The sequence below is a fragment of the Cucurbita maxima genome, unplaced genomic scaffold (genome assembly GCF_002738345.1).
Source record: "Cucurbita maxima cultivar Rimu unplaced genomic scaffold, Cmax_1.0 Cma_Scf00010, whole genome shotgun sequence".
NCBI lineage: Eukaryota > Viridiplantae > Streptophyta > Magnoliopsida > Cucurbitales > Cucurbitaceae > Cucurbita > Cucurbita maxima.
In genome coordinates, this window is record NW_019272026.1 from 5,641,711 (window position 1) to 5,659,891 (window position 18,181).

At 36.0% G+C, this 18,181-nt stretch overlaps 4 protein-coding genes across 7 annotated transcripts; all 4 read right to left on the reverse strand.

The window, feature by feature from the left end:
• Positions 1 to 626: 626 nt before the first annotated feature.
• On the reverse strand, positions 627 to 5,558 carry LOC111485633 (betaine aldehyde dehydrogenase 1, chloroplastic). Its single transcript, XM_023132606.1, has 15 exons — positions 5,271 to 5,558; positions 4,965 to 5,107; positions 4,454 to 4,534; positions 4,224 to 4,372; positions 3,357 to 3,449; positions 3,134 to 3,257; positions 2,986 to 3,051; positions 2,827 to 2,893; positions 2,585 to 2,661; positions 2,196 to 2,309; positions 1,797 to 1,874; positions 1,558 to 1,709; positions 1,425 to 1,485; positions 1,217 to 1,323; positions 627 to 980 (listed from the first exon to the last, which is right to left on the reverse strand). Exons 1-15 carry the CDS (start codon positions 5,377 to 5,379, stop codon positions 890 to 892), a joined length of 1,512 nt encoding a protein of 503 aa, XP_022988374.1. The 5' UTR covers positions 5,380 to 5,558; the 3' UTR covers positions 627 to 889.
• Positions 5,559 to 6,735: 1,177 nt separating this feature from the next.
• LOC111485668 lies at positions 6,736 to 10,313 on the reverse strand. Of its 2 annotated transcripts, XM_023132654.1 has the most exons (4): positions 9,757 to 10,313; positions 9,468 to 9,580; positions 8,579 to 8,677; positions 6,736 to 7,278 (listed from the first exon to the last, which is right to left on the reverse strand). In XM_023132654.1, exons 3-4 carry the CDS (start codon positions 8,584 to 8,586, stop codon positions 6,921 to 6,923), a joined length of 366 nt encoding a protein of 121 aa, XP_022988422.1. In that variant the 5' UTR covers positions 8,587 to 8,677; positions 9,468 to 9,580; positions 9,757 to 10,313; the 3' UTR covers positions 6,736 to 6,920. The 2 variants fall into 2 exon arrangements, with proteins under 2 accessions (XP_022988422.1, XP_022988421.1); XM_023132653.1 differs by lacking the exons at positions 9,468 to 9,580; positions 9,757 to 10,313 and adding an exon at positions 8,991 to 9,303.
• A 172-nt stretch (positions 10,314 to 10,485) lies between these two features.
• Positions 10,486 to 12,807, reverse strand: LOC111485627 (U-box domain-containing protein 38-like). Of its 3 annotated transcripts, none has more exons than XM_023132594.1 (2): positions 12,426 to 12,807; positions 10,486 to 12,242 (listed from the first exon to the last, which is right to left on the reverse strand). In XM_023132594.1, exon 2 carries the CDS (start codon positions 12,185 to 12,187, stop codon positions 10,694 to 10,696), a length of 1,494 nt encoding a protein of 497 aa, XP_022988362.1. In that variant the 5' UTR covers positions 12,188 to 12,242; positions 12,426 to 12,807; the 3' UTR covers positions 10,486 to 10,693. The 3 variants fall into 3 exon arrangements, with proteins under 3 accessions (XP_022988362.1, XP_022988363.1, XP_022988361.1); XM_023132595.1 differs by having other exon boundaries at positions 10,486 to 12,130; positions 12,426 to 12,806; XM_023132593.1 differs by having other exon boundaries at positions 10,486 to 12,807.
• Positions 12,808 to 16,589: 3,782 nt separating this feature from the next.
• LOC111485652 (peroxidase 41-like) lies at positions 16,590 to 17,998 on the reverse strand. The gene has a single exon (XM_023132631.1). It carries the CDS (start codon positions 17,672 to 17,674, stop codon positions 16,673 to 16,675), a length of 1,002 nt encoding a protein of 333 aa, XP_022988399.1. The 5' UTR covers positions 17,675 to 17,998; the 3' UTR covers positions 16,590 to 16,672.
• Positions 17,999 to 18,181: the final 183 nt, after the last annotated feature.

Sequence of the window (18,181 nt, forward strand, 5' to 3'; positions counted from 1 at the left end):
ATTTGGGCTGTCTTAATTCGTTGCATTAGAATAAAGAATGATGAGGGAAGAACTCATTGGGTTTGAGAAGAGGGAATGAAGGAGAAGATGAATATTGTAATTATCTTGAGTGGATCTTTGCTCATCTTGAAGAATGTAATTATCAACTTTACCACCAATACTTGGAATGATTTGGTTAACAGATCTCTGATGATGTCTATCACTATCATAAAGGGTAAATTTCTTTTTAGGAAAAAAGGGGCAATGAGGATGAATATTGTATTGTAATTAAGTTTAATTACAAATTTGATCTCAAATACTTGACATACAGTTTTAAAAAGTGGTTGCTTATAATATAAGGTTAAACATTATTTAGAGTTGAAGAACTCACCCATGAACAACGTTGCTTCTGGATTAAGATGCGAATATCATGAGATTCCAGACAGATGTCTCCCTTTACAGCCAAGTTTGATGAATTTTATTGGTTAAATTTGAAGTTTGAGGAAAAAAGCATCTCAATTCTAAGGATATCTCAGAATAAATTCTACAATATTTTACCACAGAAGAAATCCTTGTTTCTTCTCATCTTTTCAAAGCCAAGATTTCAGTATTATTAGAGAAGAAGACTGAAAAGAAAGTTACCGTCTATGAAAATCCTTTTTGAGGCTACCAACAAGTGCATTTTCTATCGAGTTACAGTCTACTGTTTTCAAGTGATTCATCGAGTTCTTAAACACATCCTAAACTGAACTAACCAGGAAACTCAGGGCGAAGCACTACACACTTGAGCAAGAGTTTCTTTCCCCTACGTTGTTCTTCCAACTACACAAAGTTGATTGTCGCAGTGCTCTTATTATTCTGAACGGTTCTGCAACTTTTTGACGCAAGAGAGGCAGGCTCGTGTTGTGTTCTACAATTTAGAAGGAGACTTGTACCATCCCCATGGTTCATCGGAAACATACTCAGTAACCTGCTTTACAGTCAGATAATTATCAAGTCCCCTGTTCATCCAACAAATGAAAGAGAAACAGTCAGTAAATCTGCTTATCCGATGTTTACATTTTCAAGGAAAAGTTCAGCTAATGAGTTATTTGAAAATCGGGTTTCAATGCTATTTCAACATAAACCTATGTTGTAACTGGAATAGTTTCTAGAACAATTTCCAGAATATAACCCTCAAATTTTCGTTTCTATATAGGCAAACTTATTTAAACGTAGTTTAAAATGCAAAATATACCATTCCCCTAGTTCTCGACCAAAGCCACTGCGTTTGTTGCCTCCCCATGGGGCTTGAGTGAAGCATGGTTGCGAGCAATTAACCCACACAATTCCTGCCTGTAAAGCCTGTAGGAGAAAGAAACAAGGAAGCACACATCGTTCAGAAATGCAGACATTATTCATTTGCATATACTATTACATAGGCGCTTGATGATTGCAACCCTCACCTTGGTTACACGCTCACACCTTTCTAAATCATTTGATATTACAGCAGCACCTAGCCCATATCTGTGAGAAAGAGCAACTGAACGTCAGAACCCAGTTTCCAGCTTAAACCAAGCTGCGTAGAATTTTACTTACATTGTATCATTTGCTAATTCAATAGCTTCATCTTCAGAACTAAAGGTCTTCACACATAGAACAGGTCCAAAGACCTCTTCTCTCCATAGTTGCATGGAGGTTGTAACATTAGTAACGATGGCTGGTTCAACGAAGTATCCCTTCTTTAGGTGCTAAACATTGTAGTGACAAATTTTAATTAGTTACAAATATACAAAAAGAAAAAAAAGTAAAAGTGATGCTTAAAAATCAAGTGTTACCTTAGGGCGAACTCCACCAAATAGAATCTTCGCACCTTCGCGCTCAGCAGTTGAGACGAAGTTCAGAACTTTCTCATACTGAATTTTAGATTACCAAAAATTAGTTCAAGATCAAACAGTAGCGCAGACATAATATTCTAAACCAGAATGAATTGCATAAGTTGCACTCTTTAACTTATCACTAACCTTGTATAAATATTCTTAGCAAAGCACATTTTGTAGGTTAAATCCATGAAACACATCAATAAATGTACAAATATTCTTTAAAAACAAAGTATCCCTACCACGTTCTGTCCTATTATTACCATATCCGTGTCCTATATTTTATATTGTGACAGCAGATTGCTTTTCTTTTCTGTCATAATGAACTCAAAAAATAGAAACATATCCTTCTCTTACCTGTCCCGCACTAACAACAGGGCCAAGCCTGCAACCTTCTTCTAAAGGATCTGAGATCTTAATGTTCTGGCACCACTTCACGAGCCTATCCAAGAATTCATCAGCAATGCTTTCCTGGAATAGCAGAGAGAAAAATTAAATATTTCTAAATTAAAAAAAATATATATCAAAAAAATGATCAGCTTATTAAATATTTCAGAAAATTACTCTACCAGTTGGCCTTAATACACAATTATCCTAGGCTAACAACATCTCCTGTTTCATTAAACCCAGAAGATCCCGCCAAAAAAAAAACATCTACATCCTTGACACAACTAAGGAGGAGAAAGTTCGTATATGATAGAAACAAATAATATTTAATTGCATATCATCTAGGTTATTCTACATACATGTACAAGCAGGCGGGATGTGGCACTGCAAATCTGACCATTTGTCCAAAAGCAACCAAAAATCGTCCATTCGGCAGCTATAAATCATAGGATAAGAAAATTAGTGAATAATATCAAAATCAAGAACAACATAGATCTGATACACAGAGTACAAGGTAGCTCCCTTTTCACAAGGTAAATTTTTAATTAACCATGAAAAACTAAAGTCCATGATATGAAAATTGTTCTCTGAAGTTACTGACCCTTGTCAAGGTCGACATCATCAAAAACAACAATTGGACTTTTCCCACCAAGTTCCATAGTTACAGGCTGCCAAAGAAAACAGGTAAAGATAAAATACATCAAATGGTGACATAGAACTTCTACTAAGCAAATGTATGTAAACTGTGCTGAAATTCAACCTTGACCAGTTGGGCAGCTGCTGTCATAATCTTGCTTCCAGTAGCACAACTCCCAGTAAAAGCAATCTATCATCAATTTTTTTTGTATTAATTAGACAACATTTTATCTTTAACAATCAAAGTAGATGCCCAAAAGCAATAGCCATACCTTGTCAACGTGAGGATGAGATGCTAGAGGAGCACCAGCTTCAGGGCCAAATCCTGTCAAAATATTCAAAATACCAGATGGAAGACCAACATCTTTACAGATTTCGCCCAGTTCCAAACAGGTGCTGCCCAAAAAAAAAAAAGAGGAAAGAAAAAGAAAACTCATATGTAATAACAAGAATACCACAAAATAAATCAAGTTCATACAATTAATAACCACTTACACAGATGCCAGTTCTGATGGCTTCAATATTGCAGCACACCCAGCAGCCAAGGCAGGTGCAACTTTCCATGCAGCCATCAATAGAGGATAGTTCCTTCAATGTAAAAGACAGATATCAGCAAAGTTTGTGCTTATCGAAAAATTAGAATGATATTGGTTCCTAAAGAGGAGGACAAGAGAGAACATAACCAGATCCGACCCTGGAGGTTAATAACTAATAACGTCCCAATGTATGCTTCTCGTTCAAATTAACAATAAAATGAGAACTGTAAAGCAGAGTTACTCAAGTTGGGTAACATATCCATGATCACAAGTATTGAACATCCCAGCATTTAGATACATGTTGAACCACATGTTAGACTATCCAACATTCAATCCTTGTCGTACATGTATCAAACACTTGTTAAATAGATATAACCAAATGCGTTAAATCCTTTATACAATTATTTGTAGTAAAAAAATCAATCCAAGTAAAATATATATGTATATAAAAGAGAACAACATCACATTTTGAGAGTGAAAAAATTCAGAAGAATGACTCTAACGAATAAGGAAAATTTTATATAAAAGAATTAGCACTTGAAACTATGACTTGACCCTTCTACATTATTGGTGAAGAAATTTTGGAATATTTGATATCTTAAGGTTTAAGTTAACGACCAGTTGTTTGAACCTGGATTGAAGAGTCTTCGTCACCATGTTTGAAATCGACAGTTTCTTGGTTGAGTGACAAGAGTTGACCATGATTTATAAAATGTTTAACAACAATAACTCTAATACTTCCAATAAAATCAGAGAAGCTAAATAGCAGTGAAGAACCAAAAGAAGAAGAAGAAGAAGAAGAAGAAGAAGAAGGATCAACAAGTACCAGGGAGTAATCAACCCAACAACTCCAATGGGTTCTTTAAGAACATGGCTTTTGAATGTATCCATGGGAACGGAAACAGGAGCTTTTTGCTTAGCATCCAACCCTTCGGCAAGATCTGCATAGTACTCGAAGCACCCAGCAACATCATCCTGTACAATATTAACAAACATTGACGGCAATGAAAATTGTTACAACCAACATATATCTTCAACTTTAAGAAACTGCCATACAATGTCCCATGCAGCTTCCTCCAGGGGTTTTCCACAGTCTATTGTTTCGAGCTTTGCTAGTTCCGATTTCCTCTCTGTTATCTGTGAAAAAAATAGCAAACAGGGTTCAGGATGGACGACAATAACACCATGAAGATAGAAATTAAAGTTGAAGATATATATAATATAACTTCCAAAGTAATTAAAACTACTTGATTCTTAAAATATAAATGCGACTCCAACAGAACTCCTGCAAGGCGATTAACAAGAAGGTAACATTCCTAAGACGATACATAGACCAAAAGAAGGCTCTATCCAGATATCTAAGTTTTCAATGAACTATGGCGGGAAGATGGATGGTATCATATTTCTCTGATCTATTGAATCGCATCAGAAATCAATCCATTGTTTCAAGCCACTAGAATCGTAAATAAGTAACAAAAGCATCAAAGATCCATAACCTCCGTCCGATAGTAAAACAGAGACCAGATCACAATCAAATGAAAGTAAAACATCCATATGACCGTCTCACCTTAGCAGCAATAGCACGCAAATACTTGGCACGAAGAGCCCCCGAAGCAGATGCCCAATCTTTGCCTTTATTCCTCGCAAGAGCTTTTCGGGCAGCATCAACTGCTAACTCTACATCTTCCGCAGTAGCCGCGGGAATAGATCCTGAAGCATAGTTGGTAATAACACAAATGAGAGATTCAACCACTTTTAAACCACCTGATCCTCGAACTAATTACTTCTTCCGTCTACCGATCCGCACAACGATTAGAAATTGGCAAACAAAATTAACGAACAGTCATAAACAGAGAAGTTGAGAAGAAGAGACCGATTGTTTCTTCAGTGGCGGGGTTGACGATGGGGATGCGTTTCTTGAGAACTGGTTCCCTCCACTCGCCATCGATGAATAGCTGCCGACTGGGAATAGAAATCGCCATTTATGCAGAGCTCTTCTCTTTAGTGCAGTGGAAAAAGTAGTCGGATTGATAATGAATTCGACATGGATCGATCAATATAAATACGAAATTTTCGGTATTTTTCGTCCGTATTGGATTTTTCTTCTGCAATTTTTTCTTTGAATTAATTCGATACTTTCCGATCTCGAGAGGATATCTTCTCGGAAGATAATCAAATTATTGGGTAACTTAAATAAGAAAAATAAAATTTATGAAAATAAAAATACAAACAATCTCTTACACCAAAGATATTATAGAAATCACATTGTTTTTTAACCGTTGTTGAGTAGGTCATAATAAGCATTAAAGATGTGTACTTTTTATTAAAAATAAATTTATATTAATTTTGTATAAAATTTATTGAAAACTTGAATATTTAACATAAAAAATAATCTGTTCATTTTCTAAACAATTTTAAAGATAATAGGATGTTTTTTAAACGATAAATTTAATACAAATTTGTCTCCTGTAGTAGCAATTAATGTATATATTTAATTTTGAAGCAATTAATGGATATATTTAAGTTTTGTTTGTTTAAAGTATCGGTTTATGATAATACAAATACCCATTTTAAAGTTTAAAGATGCATCAATATTAAAATATATGCATTTATAAAAACATGCGAATAAAAAAATAATACAGCTTTATTAAAAGCAAGAGCCAAAAGCAGGCCACACCACCCGTCCATGTGGCCCTCCTATTTTTTTATTATTTTTTTTTCTTTTTGTAGGGAGGATCCACTACATACATACATAGATATACATATATACATATATACATACACAATATATATATATACCTACATACATAGATATACATATATATATTTCCTCGTCAGACCCCCTTAAAAAATGTCATAAATTAGTCAATTTAAATATAAATCGGGAGGTAAGCAAAAATTACAATTTTAACCTCCACTCTAAAATATTCAACTAAAAAAATCTATAAATTACTTAAAAAATAATGTACAGACTCTTACATTTATTTAAATTTGAACTTGTTACATGTTTTTGTTTTTAAAAACATTATTATATGCAAGATTTTATTTTATCAAAAGTTGAGAAGAACCGGTGTTGAACTTGAATTTAATTTAATGAAAATTAATATATTTATAAAAAAATTCTCAAAAATTGAATTGAGGAAAAATCTAGGGGTCAAAATCTCCACCTTCACCGCTAATATGATTTCCAGTAAGCATCAGAAGATGCGATTCTATCCCTGCTTGATATATGTTACTGATGCGGAATTCTCAGATTATAATCAAATTCAAACAATCGAATCTGAAGGAAGTACGAAATTTAACAGCGATAAACAATAACGGAATCAAAACAAGAGGAAAGAGAAGAACAGAGATCAAATCATATTAACAAAAGAATAATCTATGGTGTATCTGTGTCTATATATAACCAGCAGACAAAGAAATAGAAAAAACAAGATATACAGCTCAGAGATAAGCTATGGAGACGATGATGATAAGAAAAAGAAAACCAAAGAGCAAGAGAGGAGTAGAGTACGAAGGATTTCTACTTCTTATGAGCGGTTTTGTTATATTTATCTTTGATCCATTGGAAGCCGAGAGAGGTTCCTTCTTTGACCTTTTTAACGCCATTGGAGGCCACAGCTTTGGTCTTCCCAAGGCCTTCGCCGACCTTCTGTTTATACTTAGTCGTAGTGTTTCCGCCGCCGCCGCTCTTCTTCTTGGTCTCCGTGACTACGTCCTTCGAGTCGCTGTAATCCCACTGATCCGCCCAATCGTACGAGCCGTTTCCCGCCATGGATTTGATTGATATTGATTGATTCTGGCTTTGAAAATCTCTGCTACAAAGAAATCTCAGAAGGCCGAGGGGTTTGTGTAATTTCTGGAGAAAGAAGATGAAGAATCTGATAGCAAAGAGAGGAGAGAATCGAGATGAATCGACGAAAAGGTGTGAGACGAAACAGGGTTATATAGGTACAGAGAATCTGAGTCGAAGCCCAAGCGCGTGCCGTGTGGGTTGCGATTACAAGTCATACAAATTTTGCGTTCCTACTGTGGAAATGGAATATCCAAATACTTGTATCAAAATTGATGAACAATTCTATAGTTATCTATCTACTAGGTTTTTACTTTTAGGGTTGGCCCACGTGGGTACAGGATAATGGAGATTCCAGAAGGTTCTAAAGCATTAAGTCGTTAACTAATCACCGCCAACCTTACCTTACAGTCGGTCACCGCCTACGCCATCAGAGTTGGGCCATTTCTGGGAAGCAGAGGTATGCTCTTTTCATGCTTTTTAAACTAAGGAATATGTATATCCTGGTCAAGCAAGGAAGGCCGGGAAAGTTTTGACTTCTCAATATTAACAAATTAAATTTTGTCTTCTTTGTATTTTTCTAAATTTCTAATAATTTATAGCATTTGATCGTAGCCATTCAAATCACACGTGTTATGTTGATCCTGTAATCTCCCTCGTTGTCAATATTAGTCTATTGAATCCTAAGTCCAAATAATCATTATCATAACTATGTACCAAATGTGTACGCTATATTAGAATATATTTTATATAACCCTAATCAGTTATGATTTTTTAACTAGTCCTTCAAGATTTTAAAACGCGCCTATAAGGGAGAGGTGTCCACCTTTGAGCTTTCTCTTTGGTGCTTCCTCTAAAAGTTTTAAAAGGCTTCAATTAGAAAAAGGTCTCCAACCCTTACAAGAAATATTTCGTTCGTCTGTTTGTGACATCTTATATTCCTCCTCTAAGCTGTCAAATCACATGGTTATTTCAGTTTTTGCATTCCACTCATAAGGTAATAATTTGAGATTAGTCAGCATACAATTGGTAGAATGGACTTGAATTGAACCCTGTTTTTCCTCCTCTTCATTGTGGGCGAGTTGCTTGGCGCGTTGTAGCCAAGGTCCGAGAAGAAATCCCTCGTGACAAGCCAATGATGTGTCCGTGTCTATATCATTGACAAGATCAAGGAAGTCCTGGCTCAAGCTGGCCATTCTTTGAGCATCATATAAGGGATATGCTTTGACAATTCTAAAGAACAATTCATTCGGGTGTGCGGCTCTAAACTATATTTAATTTAAGCTATTTGATGTCAACTGTCAGCTTTCCGCCGATGGAACATGAATACAACTGGCAACCAAGTAAATGAGTCATCATATTTATAAATCATAATAAAATATGTGTACCTTGACATCAGCTTTGTTGCGTTGAAAAGCCATTTCAGACACAAGATCGTAGACAACAGGATTCTGTTCTATTCCTTTCATGGACACTGCCATCCCAACCTTCAAATGAAAAATGAGCATTATTGAAAGATTTAAATACGTGACAAGGTATTGTAAGTGGCAGAGTGGTCTAACAATCACGATCCACTGAGATACAATCTTTCGTTACTACAGTTTGTACAAAAAATTTAAAGAATGAGCAATACTAAATACCCTAATCTTCCATCGCTTTTCAGTTCATCTCTTAAGAATTACAGAAAATCCTTATACATCATATACTCGAAATCTAAGCTAAGGTACTGATGGATGAGAGAAAGAGAGTACCAAAAAATTATTGGTGTTAATATCAAATAATGGTAGATGATAAACTTACCACAGTCAAGTATGGACTGCAACGAGCTTCAATTGGTCCAGATACTATTGAATCCAAAATGGCATACATACTAACATTTCCAGCGAACTTATGTATCATGCACTTGCAAAAGGCAATTCATAGCACACAGCTAACGAAACAATCAATCAACTAAGTCTTAGCTGGGCATGAAACCTAAACCACTATGCATGGTCCGAGACAAGACAACAGGATTAACGAGACATACAGTTTTTCTTTGAAATTTTTGTAACACCCTAAAGTCAGATAAATTACTGTTCTAATCTGCAAGCTAAATGAAACTGCATCCCAAAATTTACTTGTTACTAGTATGCAGGAAATCATCTTGTAAAATAAAAACACGAAGAAAACATCGAACCGCTGATAATTACATTACTTTTCCATAAGCCGGCTGAAATTACATTGAAAATGGCATAATTTGATAGTAGTTCATAGGAATGCGAATCATAATTTCATCACCTTGGAATACGAGGTTACAGGCCTGTTTTATCCCAACAGTCGTGTGCACCACACCAGTGCTTTAGAGACCAGTGCAAGCCAGCTAAAATCCACTCCAGTTACCCCCAGCAATTCTGGTACAAGGTTGGAAATCGAGTTCAAGTCAAAAAGTAAGATCGATTATAATTTCAATCTACGATCCTTCATTTACATAATAACAAGAAGCATTGAGAAGCCTAAATCCTATTTCAAGGGCCGATTAGATCGAGGTGAACACAATTAAAAAGAGAAGCGAAAAGTTTCTACATACAAAATTTCAGCATCCATGTGTCTACTGAACGCGCGATGATTCCTGATTACTAAGCAAAATCCCCACTACATTTGTCCTCGAAAAAATGAACGTCCAAAAACCGCGAGAAAGATGAACATTCAAAATAGAGACTAGAATCAGACTACACTTCAAGTACATAAGAGTTCTTTCACTTCCTAAACTTCCCAGCATCGGACAAATCTATACCGCTGCGCCATCTTCAAACAAAAAACATCCTCTGTACTGACACAGAAACATGTAAAAACCGACCAGCCAAGTTACTTAGAGACAGATTGAAAGTCAAAGCCGCAGCAACTTGGACATGCGCAGGCGCCCTCTAGCGATCCTGAATTTCAAGAAGCAGCGAAATGAATCCAACTCCGATTGTGAACAAGGCGGGGAATAAGGAAACTGGCAGGAAATGAGAAACAGAGATCAGAAGTGGATGTAGAAAGTAGAACCATCGGCATGGTGGTTGGTGACGCCGAGGAATCCTGAAATGGCGATCGGTTTTGAAGAGTTCTAGTGACTACTAGACAACGGCAATGGCGGGCGGTATCTCGACGAGAGTGGAAGAGCGCGCAAAATGGAAACGGGAAGTGGGCTGTGGGGGCCTCTTCATCGACATCGAACAGGGCCGTCGACTTGGGCTTTCGGTCCACGCTAATTCGACCAATGAATAGATGACGTGGCAGGAAAGTGGACTCTAATGACGTGGCAAAATTGAAATTTTGTTAATTACATCCATTACTATAAAATCCAATTTAACTTGAGAAAAGTTAGATAAAATAACCCATCTGTACGAAACTACGTTAAAATTCCGTTGTAATTACCCATCAAATCTTCCAAATATGGACGGTAAAAATCCATTAATTACAGTGTTTACAAAACAAGAGCAAACCCTCGCCCAATAATCCAAACGCAGAACAACATTTCATCAAAACGGCATCGTATTAGCCGAGCTGGGAATCCTTCCACCTCCCATCCGGTACCCAGTCGAACTGAGTCCACCTCTCTCGAAACTCGACTCGCCTCCACGATCGCCGTCGTCAACCGATCTCCCTCTCGTCCTCATCCTCTCCAATATCTTCTTCGCCTTCTCCCTCGCCCTCTCGCTTCCTCTTTCAATAATCTCCCTCAAAACCTCCATTGCTCCGGCTTCCTTCGCCAATCCCTTGAATCTCATGCTTCCATAGCTCAGTGCGTACAATGCCGCAACGCAATTCTCGCGAGCCGATTCGGAGTCCAGCTCTTTCTCCCTCAGCATTCCGACCAAGAGCCCGACGGCATCGGCGTCCAGCATTGCTGATCTCCCCTCCTGGCACACGGCGATGTTGCAGAGGATCAGCAACAGCCAGTTCGTTGAGTTTCTTGATTTCACCATGGAAAGAAGAGTCGTTACGGCGCCGAGTTTCACGAGCTTCACACGGTTGCTTTGTATCATTGTTAGGTTGTAGAGACATAGAGCGGAAACGTCTCGAGTTCGCTCGTTTTCCGATCGGAGTGCGTAGAGGAGCGGCGGCATTGCGCCGAGAAATCCGATCGCCATCCGATTATCGTCCTCTAAGGCTAGACTAAAGAGCGCTTCGGCGGCGTGTTCTTGCGTTTCAGTATGTCCTCCTTTTAGCGCGTCGATTAAGTGTGGAACCAATCCTGACCGCGCAATCTTTAGTTTGTTTGGCTTTTCGAGGGAGAGATTTACCAGAGAGGCGACGGCGTTGATCTGTACTTTGGGGTATCTCGAGGTTACCAAAGAATGGAGAGATGAAAGAATCCGAGGCGTACAAAGCGAAACCCTAATATTCTCATCGGCTTTCGTGACTTTTCTTAGCGAAACAATACCTTCTTCTTGCTCAAACACATCAGGACTCTCGAGCTTCGCTAAGAATTTATTCTCTTCTTCCCCAATCGATGAATTCGGTCCTAAGGCTTGGATGAGCGCGTTGTTTCCCACATTTTCGGAGGAAGAAGACGAAAAGGAATAACGCACAGGTCGAATCGTGAATGGCAGAGGAGTTCCCGGACTTCCTCCGACAATAACAGATTCCTCGGAGGAGCTCGTGTAGAAATGTTCTGGACGGCGGCCATACTCCGTCGCGGCGTGCGAAAAATTCATCGATGGCAAATCTGATACTCCCTCCAATAAATCCCTATCCGACAAGTCCCTAATTCCGGTCCGAGGCTTCTCCTGCTCCAATAATGCACTGACAAGCCTCTCAACGGAGCTGTAATCAGGCGCCTGAGGATTCCGAGCACCGGACTTCTCACACCAATGGAGAATCGTCTTCTTCATAGCCAAATTCGGAATCACAGTCGAGAAATCTGGCTTGGCTCCATCCTCTAACACAGGGGAGAACCCCAAATTTCTGCAAACCTGCGCAGAAACACGCTCAAATGTCTGTCCAGAAGAGACGACAACTGGGTCTGCCATTAACGAACAAGAAACTGGACAGATGAACTCTTTAGGAGGCTCGTTCGATTCGACCCTAGATTTACGACGATGGAGGAAGGAGAATTTCCACCGGAAATTGCCATTGCCATTGCCATTGCCACCCATACATACAGAACCACAAAAACAGAATTTCTGAAATCCAAAATTGAGCAAGAACCTAACTGGCATCCAATTATACAATGATTTGAGTAACGAAAAAAGAGAGAAGTAAGTGTACCGTGAGGAGAGGGTCGAGTGCGTTGCTTTAGGGCTCAAGTACAGTGGATCGCAGCTGGGTTTGTTTTCGTGGGTCTGATTTTTTTTTTATCGACTTTTTTCTTTTTATTTTATTACAATCTTTAATTTCTTTTTTACCTTCTATTATATGTAAACATATGTAAATGGATAAATATTAAATAAAAGTTAATACACGACAAATAAAATTGGATTAGGATATTATATATTAAAATAAATATTATTGGGGAGGGACCCACGTTAATGTACTCGGAGCAACGTAGTCTCGTCCTCTAGAGACGGCACAGGCCATGCTCTACTTTTTTGGGTTTGAGTTGGGGTTTTGGTTGGAATTATAACGTTCGCCACTTCCATGTGTTTTTTATTTTTTAAATTTATACTTTTTGCTTATGGCTCTTTAAACATGAGTATAGAAAATAGCATGTAAAAATTAAAGTGTTAGAATTATTTATAACTATGCAGTAGATTGAATAACTTATTACATATATAAAAATTACGTTAAAGTTATTTATATAACTTTCATCTCATTTGAATATTAATAATATTAAAATGTATTTTTTTAAAATATAATTTATTACGTTAAAAGGGAAAATGTAAACGAAATTTATAAGTAAGAGATATTTTTGAATTATTTGATTTTTTTTCTCTTCTACATACTTCTCATTTTTACATTTGATGATGTAACTAAATAAATAAAAAGGCAAAAAATGAGAAATCTCGCACGGAATTCAAAGAGATGGATTATTATTATTATTATTATTATTTAGGGAGATGTATATATATATTTCAATTACCATTTTTACATAATTGTGATAGCAAGGAGACCATAATTTTTTTTTTTTTTTTTATGTTTTTAGAAAAATATGGAAAATATGACAGCAAAGAGACCTGATGGAGTTGAATTCGAACCTTTTCTAGAGATATTTTTTATATCACATTTCCTATTTTATTATAATTTAGTTTAGTTAATTAGATAAAACATAAATATCTATTGTATCCAAAAAAAAAATTCTGTATTTTCTAAAATAATTCAAAGTTTATATTGAGGGAAAAAATTAACTTAAACAAATACCTTATAGTCCAAATTTTTTATGGTTTTCCAACAAATAAAAAAAAATTAAAAATCAAGATCCATGAATATCAATGAGATTGGGTTAAATTATGAACAAAATTTTGAAGCAAAATATGTTTGTTTTTATATTACAATATGTTATTCAGGTATTAATTATCATATTAATTTGAAGGTTTAAAAGAAAAAACTTACAAAACTCTTACTTTAATAGGGTAATTGGAAAAGTATTGAAAATGCCAAAAAAGAAAAAGAGAAAAAAAATGAAAGGCCCTTTCTTAAATTCAACGAGAAAAATTCAAACTAGGACATCAATCTCGCCGCACATAATTTCAAAAAAGATTCTTCCATTATTATTATTTTATTTCATTTTATTTATGCTTTTCCATCACGGACCTTATCTCAAATTTCATGCATTAGATAGTTTCAATTTCATACGCCAAAAAAAAAAAAAAAAAAAAAAAAAAAAAAAAAAAAAAAAAAAAAAAAAAAAAAAANATAGTTTCAATTTCATACGAAAAAAAAAAAAAAAAAAAAAAAAAAAAAAAACTCAAACTCAACAAATTATTATTTTTAAAATTTATTATTCCATATAGTTTCCTATATTCAGTGAGTGATTTAAAAATAAGAAATTCAATGAATTTTTTTTTAACAGAATTTCTATTTATATAGTTTTAAATTAAATCTCAACAATTATTAATCAATTAAGGAATATGCTCTCTATTTTACTGATTTTTATTTTAACAAAATCATGTGTTTATCACATAAAATACTAAATTATCGAAGTTTTTTTTTTTCTTATTTAAATATATTTTTACCTTTTAAAACATCAAAGTTTAAATATAAATACCCTAAAAATATAAAAATATGATTGACTATAAATTAAAAAAAAAAAAAACAAATATTAGCAAAATCAATTTAACTCCAGCACATAAAACAGCATACCAAATAAACACGGGCTCATTACACATTAAACAGGTCCTAATGAAAATTGTAGCAATTCAAATAGAAAAAATATATAGAGAGAGAGTAATAGGATTAATGATGATAAATTGCTTGGTAGTGCAGAGAAAAGGTAACGGAAGAGAGATAGAAAATAATGAAATTATACAGTAAGAAACAACGACACAACGCACAGAGAAAAGTAGAGGCTAGAGAGAGAGAGAAATGTAGGAGAACAAATAATACAAATATTTATGAATCTTCAAAAAAAGAAGAAGAGAAGTTTTACTTGGAGGAGACGAAGAGCGGGATTCGATCGGACCATGAAGCTTGATTCCCCAGCGACGAGCAGTTGATGATGATGTAGTCGTTGGATTATATCGGAGAAAAAACCCTAGGTTTTTAGGGTTTGCTGTGATTTAGGGCTTTTTTTGTGAAGATATCTGGAGAGATGGAGAGAAAAAGAAGAAGAAGAAGAAAAAGAAGTAATCATAATTCATAATGGGCGAAGAGGAGACACAGAGGCTGCGTGATGATTAGCAATGAGGAATTGGATTCAAATCGCCTCCCTCCTCCACTTACGCTCCCCCTCTCTCTCTCTCTCTCTCTCTCTCTCTCTCTCTCTCTCTAATGGGAAAAAGAGAGAACCAGAGAGGAGAGACTCTCTCTCTCTCTCATTTTCTCTAATGCCAATGATTCATTATCGATAATAATACTTTACAGTTGTTAACCTCTTATTCCATTTCTACCCTCCTTCCAAATTCTAAATATTTTCTTAAATTATCACCAAAAATAAAATAAAAAATAAAAAAAATGTAAGGGGTCAAAACATACCATACATATCTACTAGTGAACTATTACAATTCTACCATGCTTCAACAATCAAGCTTCCCAGGAAGCCGATTCCAAGAGAGTCGAGCACATGAAGGGGTACGATCGACCAAATTACGTGCACGTGTCTATCCTATTCTCACTTTTTAACTACCATCAAGATTACATTTGAAGATTTACGAGGCTTGACTAAGTTTAGGGGCTCTACATTTGAGGATTTACCAATTGGCACGACTAAGTCTGGGCATAATTCTAATAACATATTCGAATGAATACTCTCCACAATAGTATGATATTATTCATTAGCATAAGCTCTCAAGGCTTTATTTTGGGTTTCTCCCAAATCCAAAATGCAGTTAAGAACTGGGATAAGAAAAAATAAATAAATTTTGGTATGTATTATTATAATTTTATTGAGAAAAAAACAAAATAACAGAGAAAAAAAAGCATATTTGGTGTACTGGAGAGGGGTTTGTCTCTTGAATTCCATTATTATGGCATGTTTTTTTGTGTCTATATAATGCAGATTGGCTGGATACAGTTTACTTTCCCATCTTAAAAATCAAAAATCAATTTAATCTCTTATATTTCAACTTTTATTTATTTATTTATTTGCATTAAAATTTGTTATAGTGTATGCAATTAATTAATTTCGATACAAATTAAAAGTCTTGAATTGTTATTAAAAAAAGTAAGGGTGACGTCGAAATTTGATATGAAGTTTTTATTGGTGATGGGAAAGCGCGAAAATGATAAGATTCTTGCACATACGTCACCTCGGCCCCACTGCTTATGATCCATGATTTTGAGCCTCCATCTCATTTTTTTACTTTTAAGGTAACCAGTTCGAGCATGACCAGCTCCTATAATGTGACGGACGATGTGTACAAGGTCTGAGAACAAATTCACCGCCATACATCTGATCGGTGATTACTAGCAATTCTAGCTTCATGCATGCAGACAAGTTACACCTACAATTCTACTGAAGATGTGAGTTAGCTCATCCTTGCATGATTACCTTTTAAAATATTTACAAATATATAAATTACCATGGGAGTATTAACAAAATTAATTCTTACAATATTAAAAAAAAAAAAAAAAAAAAAAAAAAAAAAAAAAAAAAAAAAAAAAAAAAAAAAAAAAAAAAAAAAAAAAAAAAAAAAAAAAAAAAAAAAAAAAAAAATATATATATATATATATATATATATATAATAATAATAATAAAAAAGGGGAATTAAATTTGCAGGCTTCATCTTCCTCTTATTTCCATCAATAAACAAGTTCCAAATGATTCTTACAAAAAATAAATAAATAAATAAAATTCCCTTAATTATAATAATAAAAAAAATTGTTTTTACTGTGCCAAAATGCAATTACAGTTGGAAAATTTATATTTTCTGAGTGCGGATTGAATTGAACACATCACATCTCCTCCTCACTTCTCCTTTCCCGCCAGTTTTCACCTCGCGAACGCTCATCTTCTCCATAGCTTTTGCAAAGTCCTTGAAGAACAGGTCCTGATTTCCCGCGTACATCTCCACAAACTTCTTCGTCCTTGGATCCTTTGCCAATGCATGTTCTGACTTCGAAAGCGCCATACCTCTCAGCAGGTTCCGGTAGTATTGGTTGTCGAACTTCAACGGCGTTACGACGTCGCTGTATGCCGACAATCCAGGATTCTTCTCGTAATCCGTGCAAGTCGTTTTCAAAGCCTCCGCCAACTTCGGATGAAGCTCTGGATCGGTTGGTGTTGTCTTGCTGAACTTGAAGAGCCGGTCGCCAAATTCCCTGCAATTTGAGTATCCGATTGTGCGTCCGCCGTACAGCGCTACCATTTCCTGAATCGTGAAGCCTTTCCCTGTGAATAGCTTGATCATCTTGTCGACTGTTTGGTTTGCAATCGGAATGTTTCCTTCCACGTCTGAAGATTTCGAGACGTGACTGTCTTCGCGCCCTAATTGAACGCCATACGACGGTCCGCCTGTGACGGCGATGAGATCACGAGTCGCCTGTGCTAGTACGTCGGAGCAAGAGACGATCCCGGGGCAGGAAAGCTCCAAGGTAATCTTCGCTCGAGTGACGACGTCGAAGGCGTCTCCTGGAAGAGAGAGGTTGATTTCGGCTTCGCGCTCGGCGTGGTTGAAGACATTAGAGGAGATGAGAACAGAAGCATCGCAACCTCCAACCAAACAATCGTTAAAGAAGAGGCGCATAGTAGCGGCAGCGGTGATTGGACTAGCAGTTTGCTTGTGAACGACGGCCTCGTGAACGATTCTCTCAAAATCGGGGCAAGTCTTCTGGTAATAATCGAGAGAAAGCTCTGATCGAACAGAGAAGGAAGCAGAGAGCAAAATTACACAAAGGAAAGCGGCAAGAGGAAAGAAGTCCATGGCGGAAGAGGAAGGAGGCGGCAGAAACCCAGCTTCCTCTCAATAAGGAACAATTGAATAACGAGAAGGAAGCAATGATGGATTGGGGAAACAGAGAGGGGATGAAATAGGGGTGAAAATGGGAGGTTTCAGGAGATTGTTTATGTAGGAGGCCGGTAATGGCCTCCGAGATCTAACGAACAGAGAACGTCCCATTGATGACTGAATCAAATCAAATCAATTACAGCGGATTATTCGTGTCGATCGACACAACAACTTCAGGTACTAATTTTAGGGTTTATGATTCAATTGCGGGATACAGGGTTTTGGTGGATTTAGAATAAAATATAAATTATTTTTTTAGCACGAATATTCAAATATTTTATTTTTATAAAAAAACGTAGAAATAAATTTAGTTTTTTTTTTTTTTTTTTAAACTGTTAGATGCTTTCAAATTAATAAATATAGATCTAAAATTAGGATTGAAGCATCAAGAAATGCAATAAAAAATAAATGAATAGATAAGTA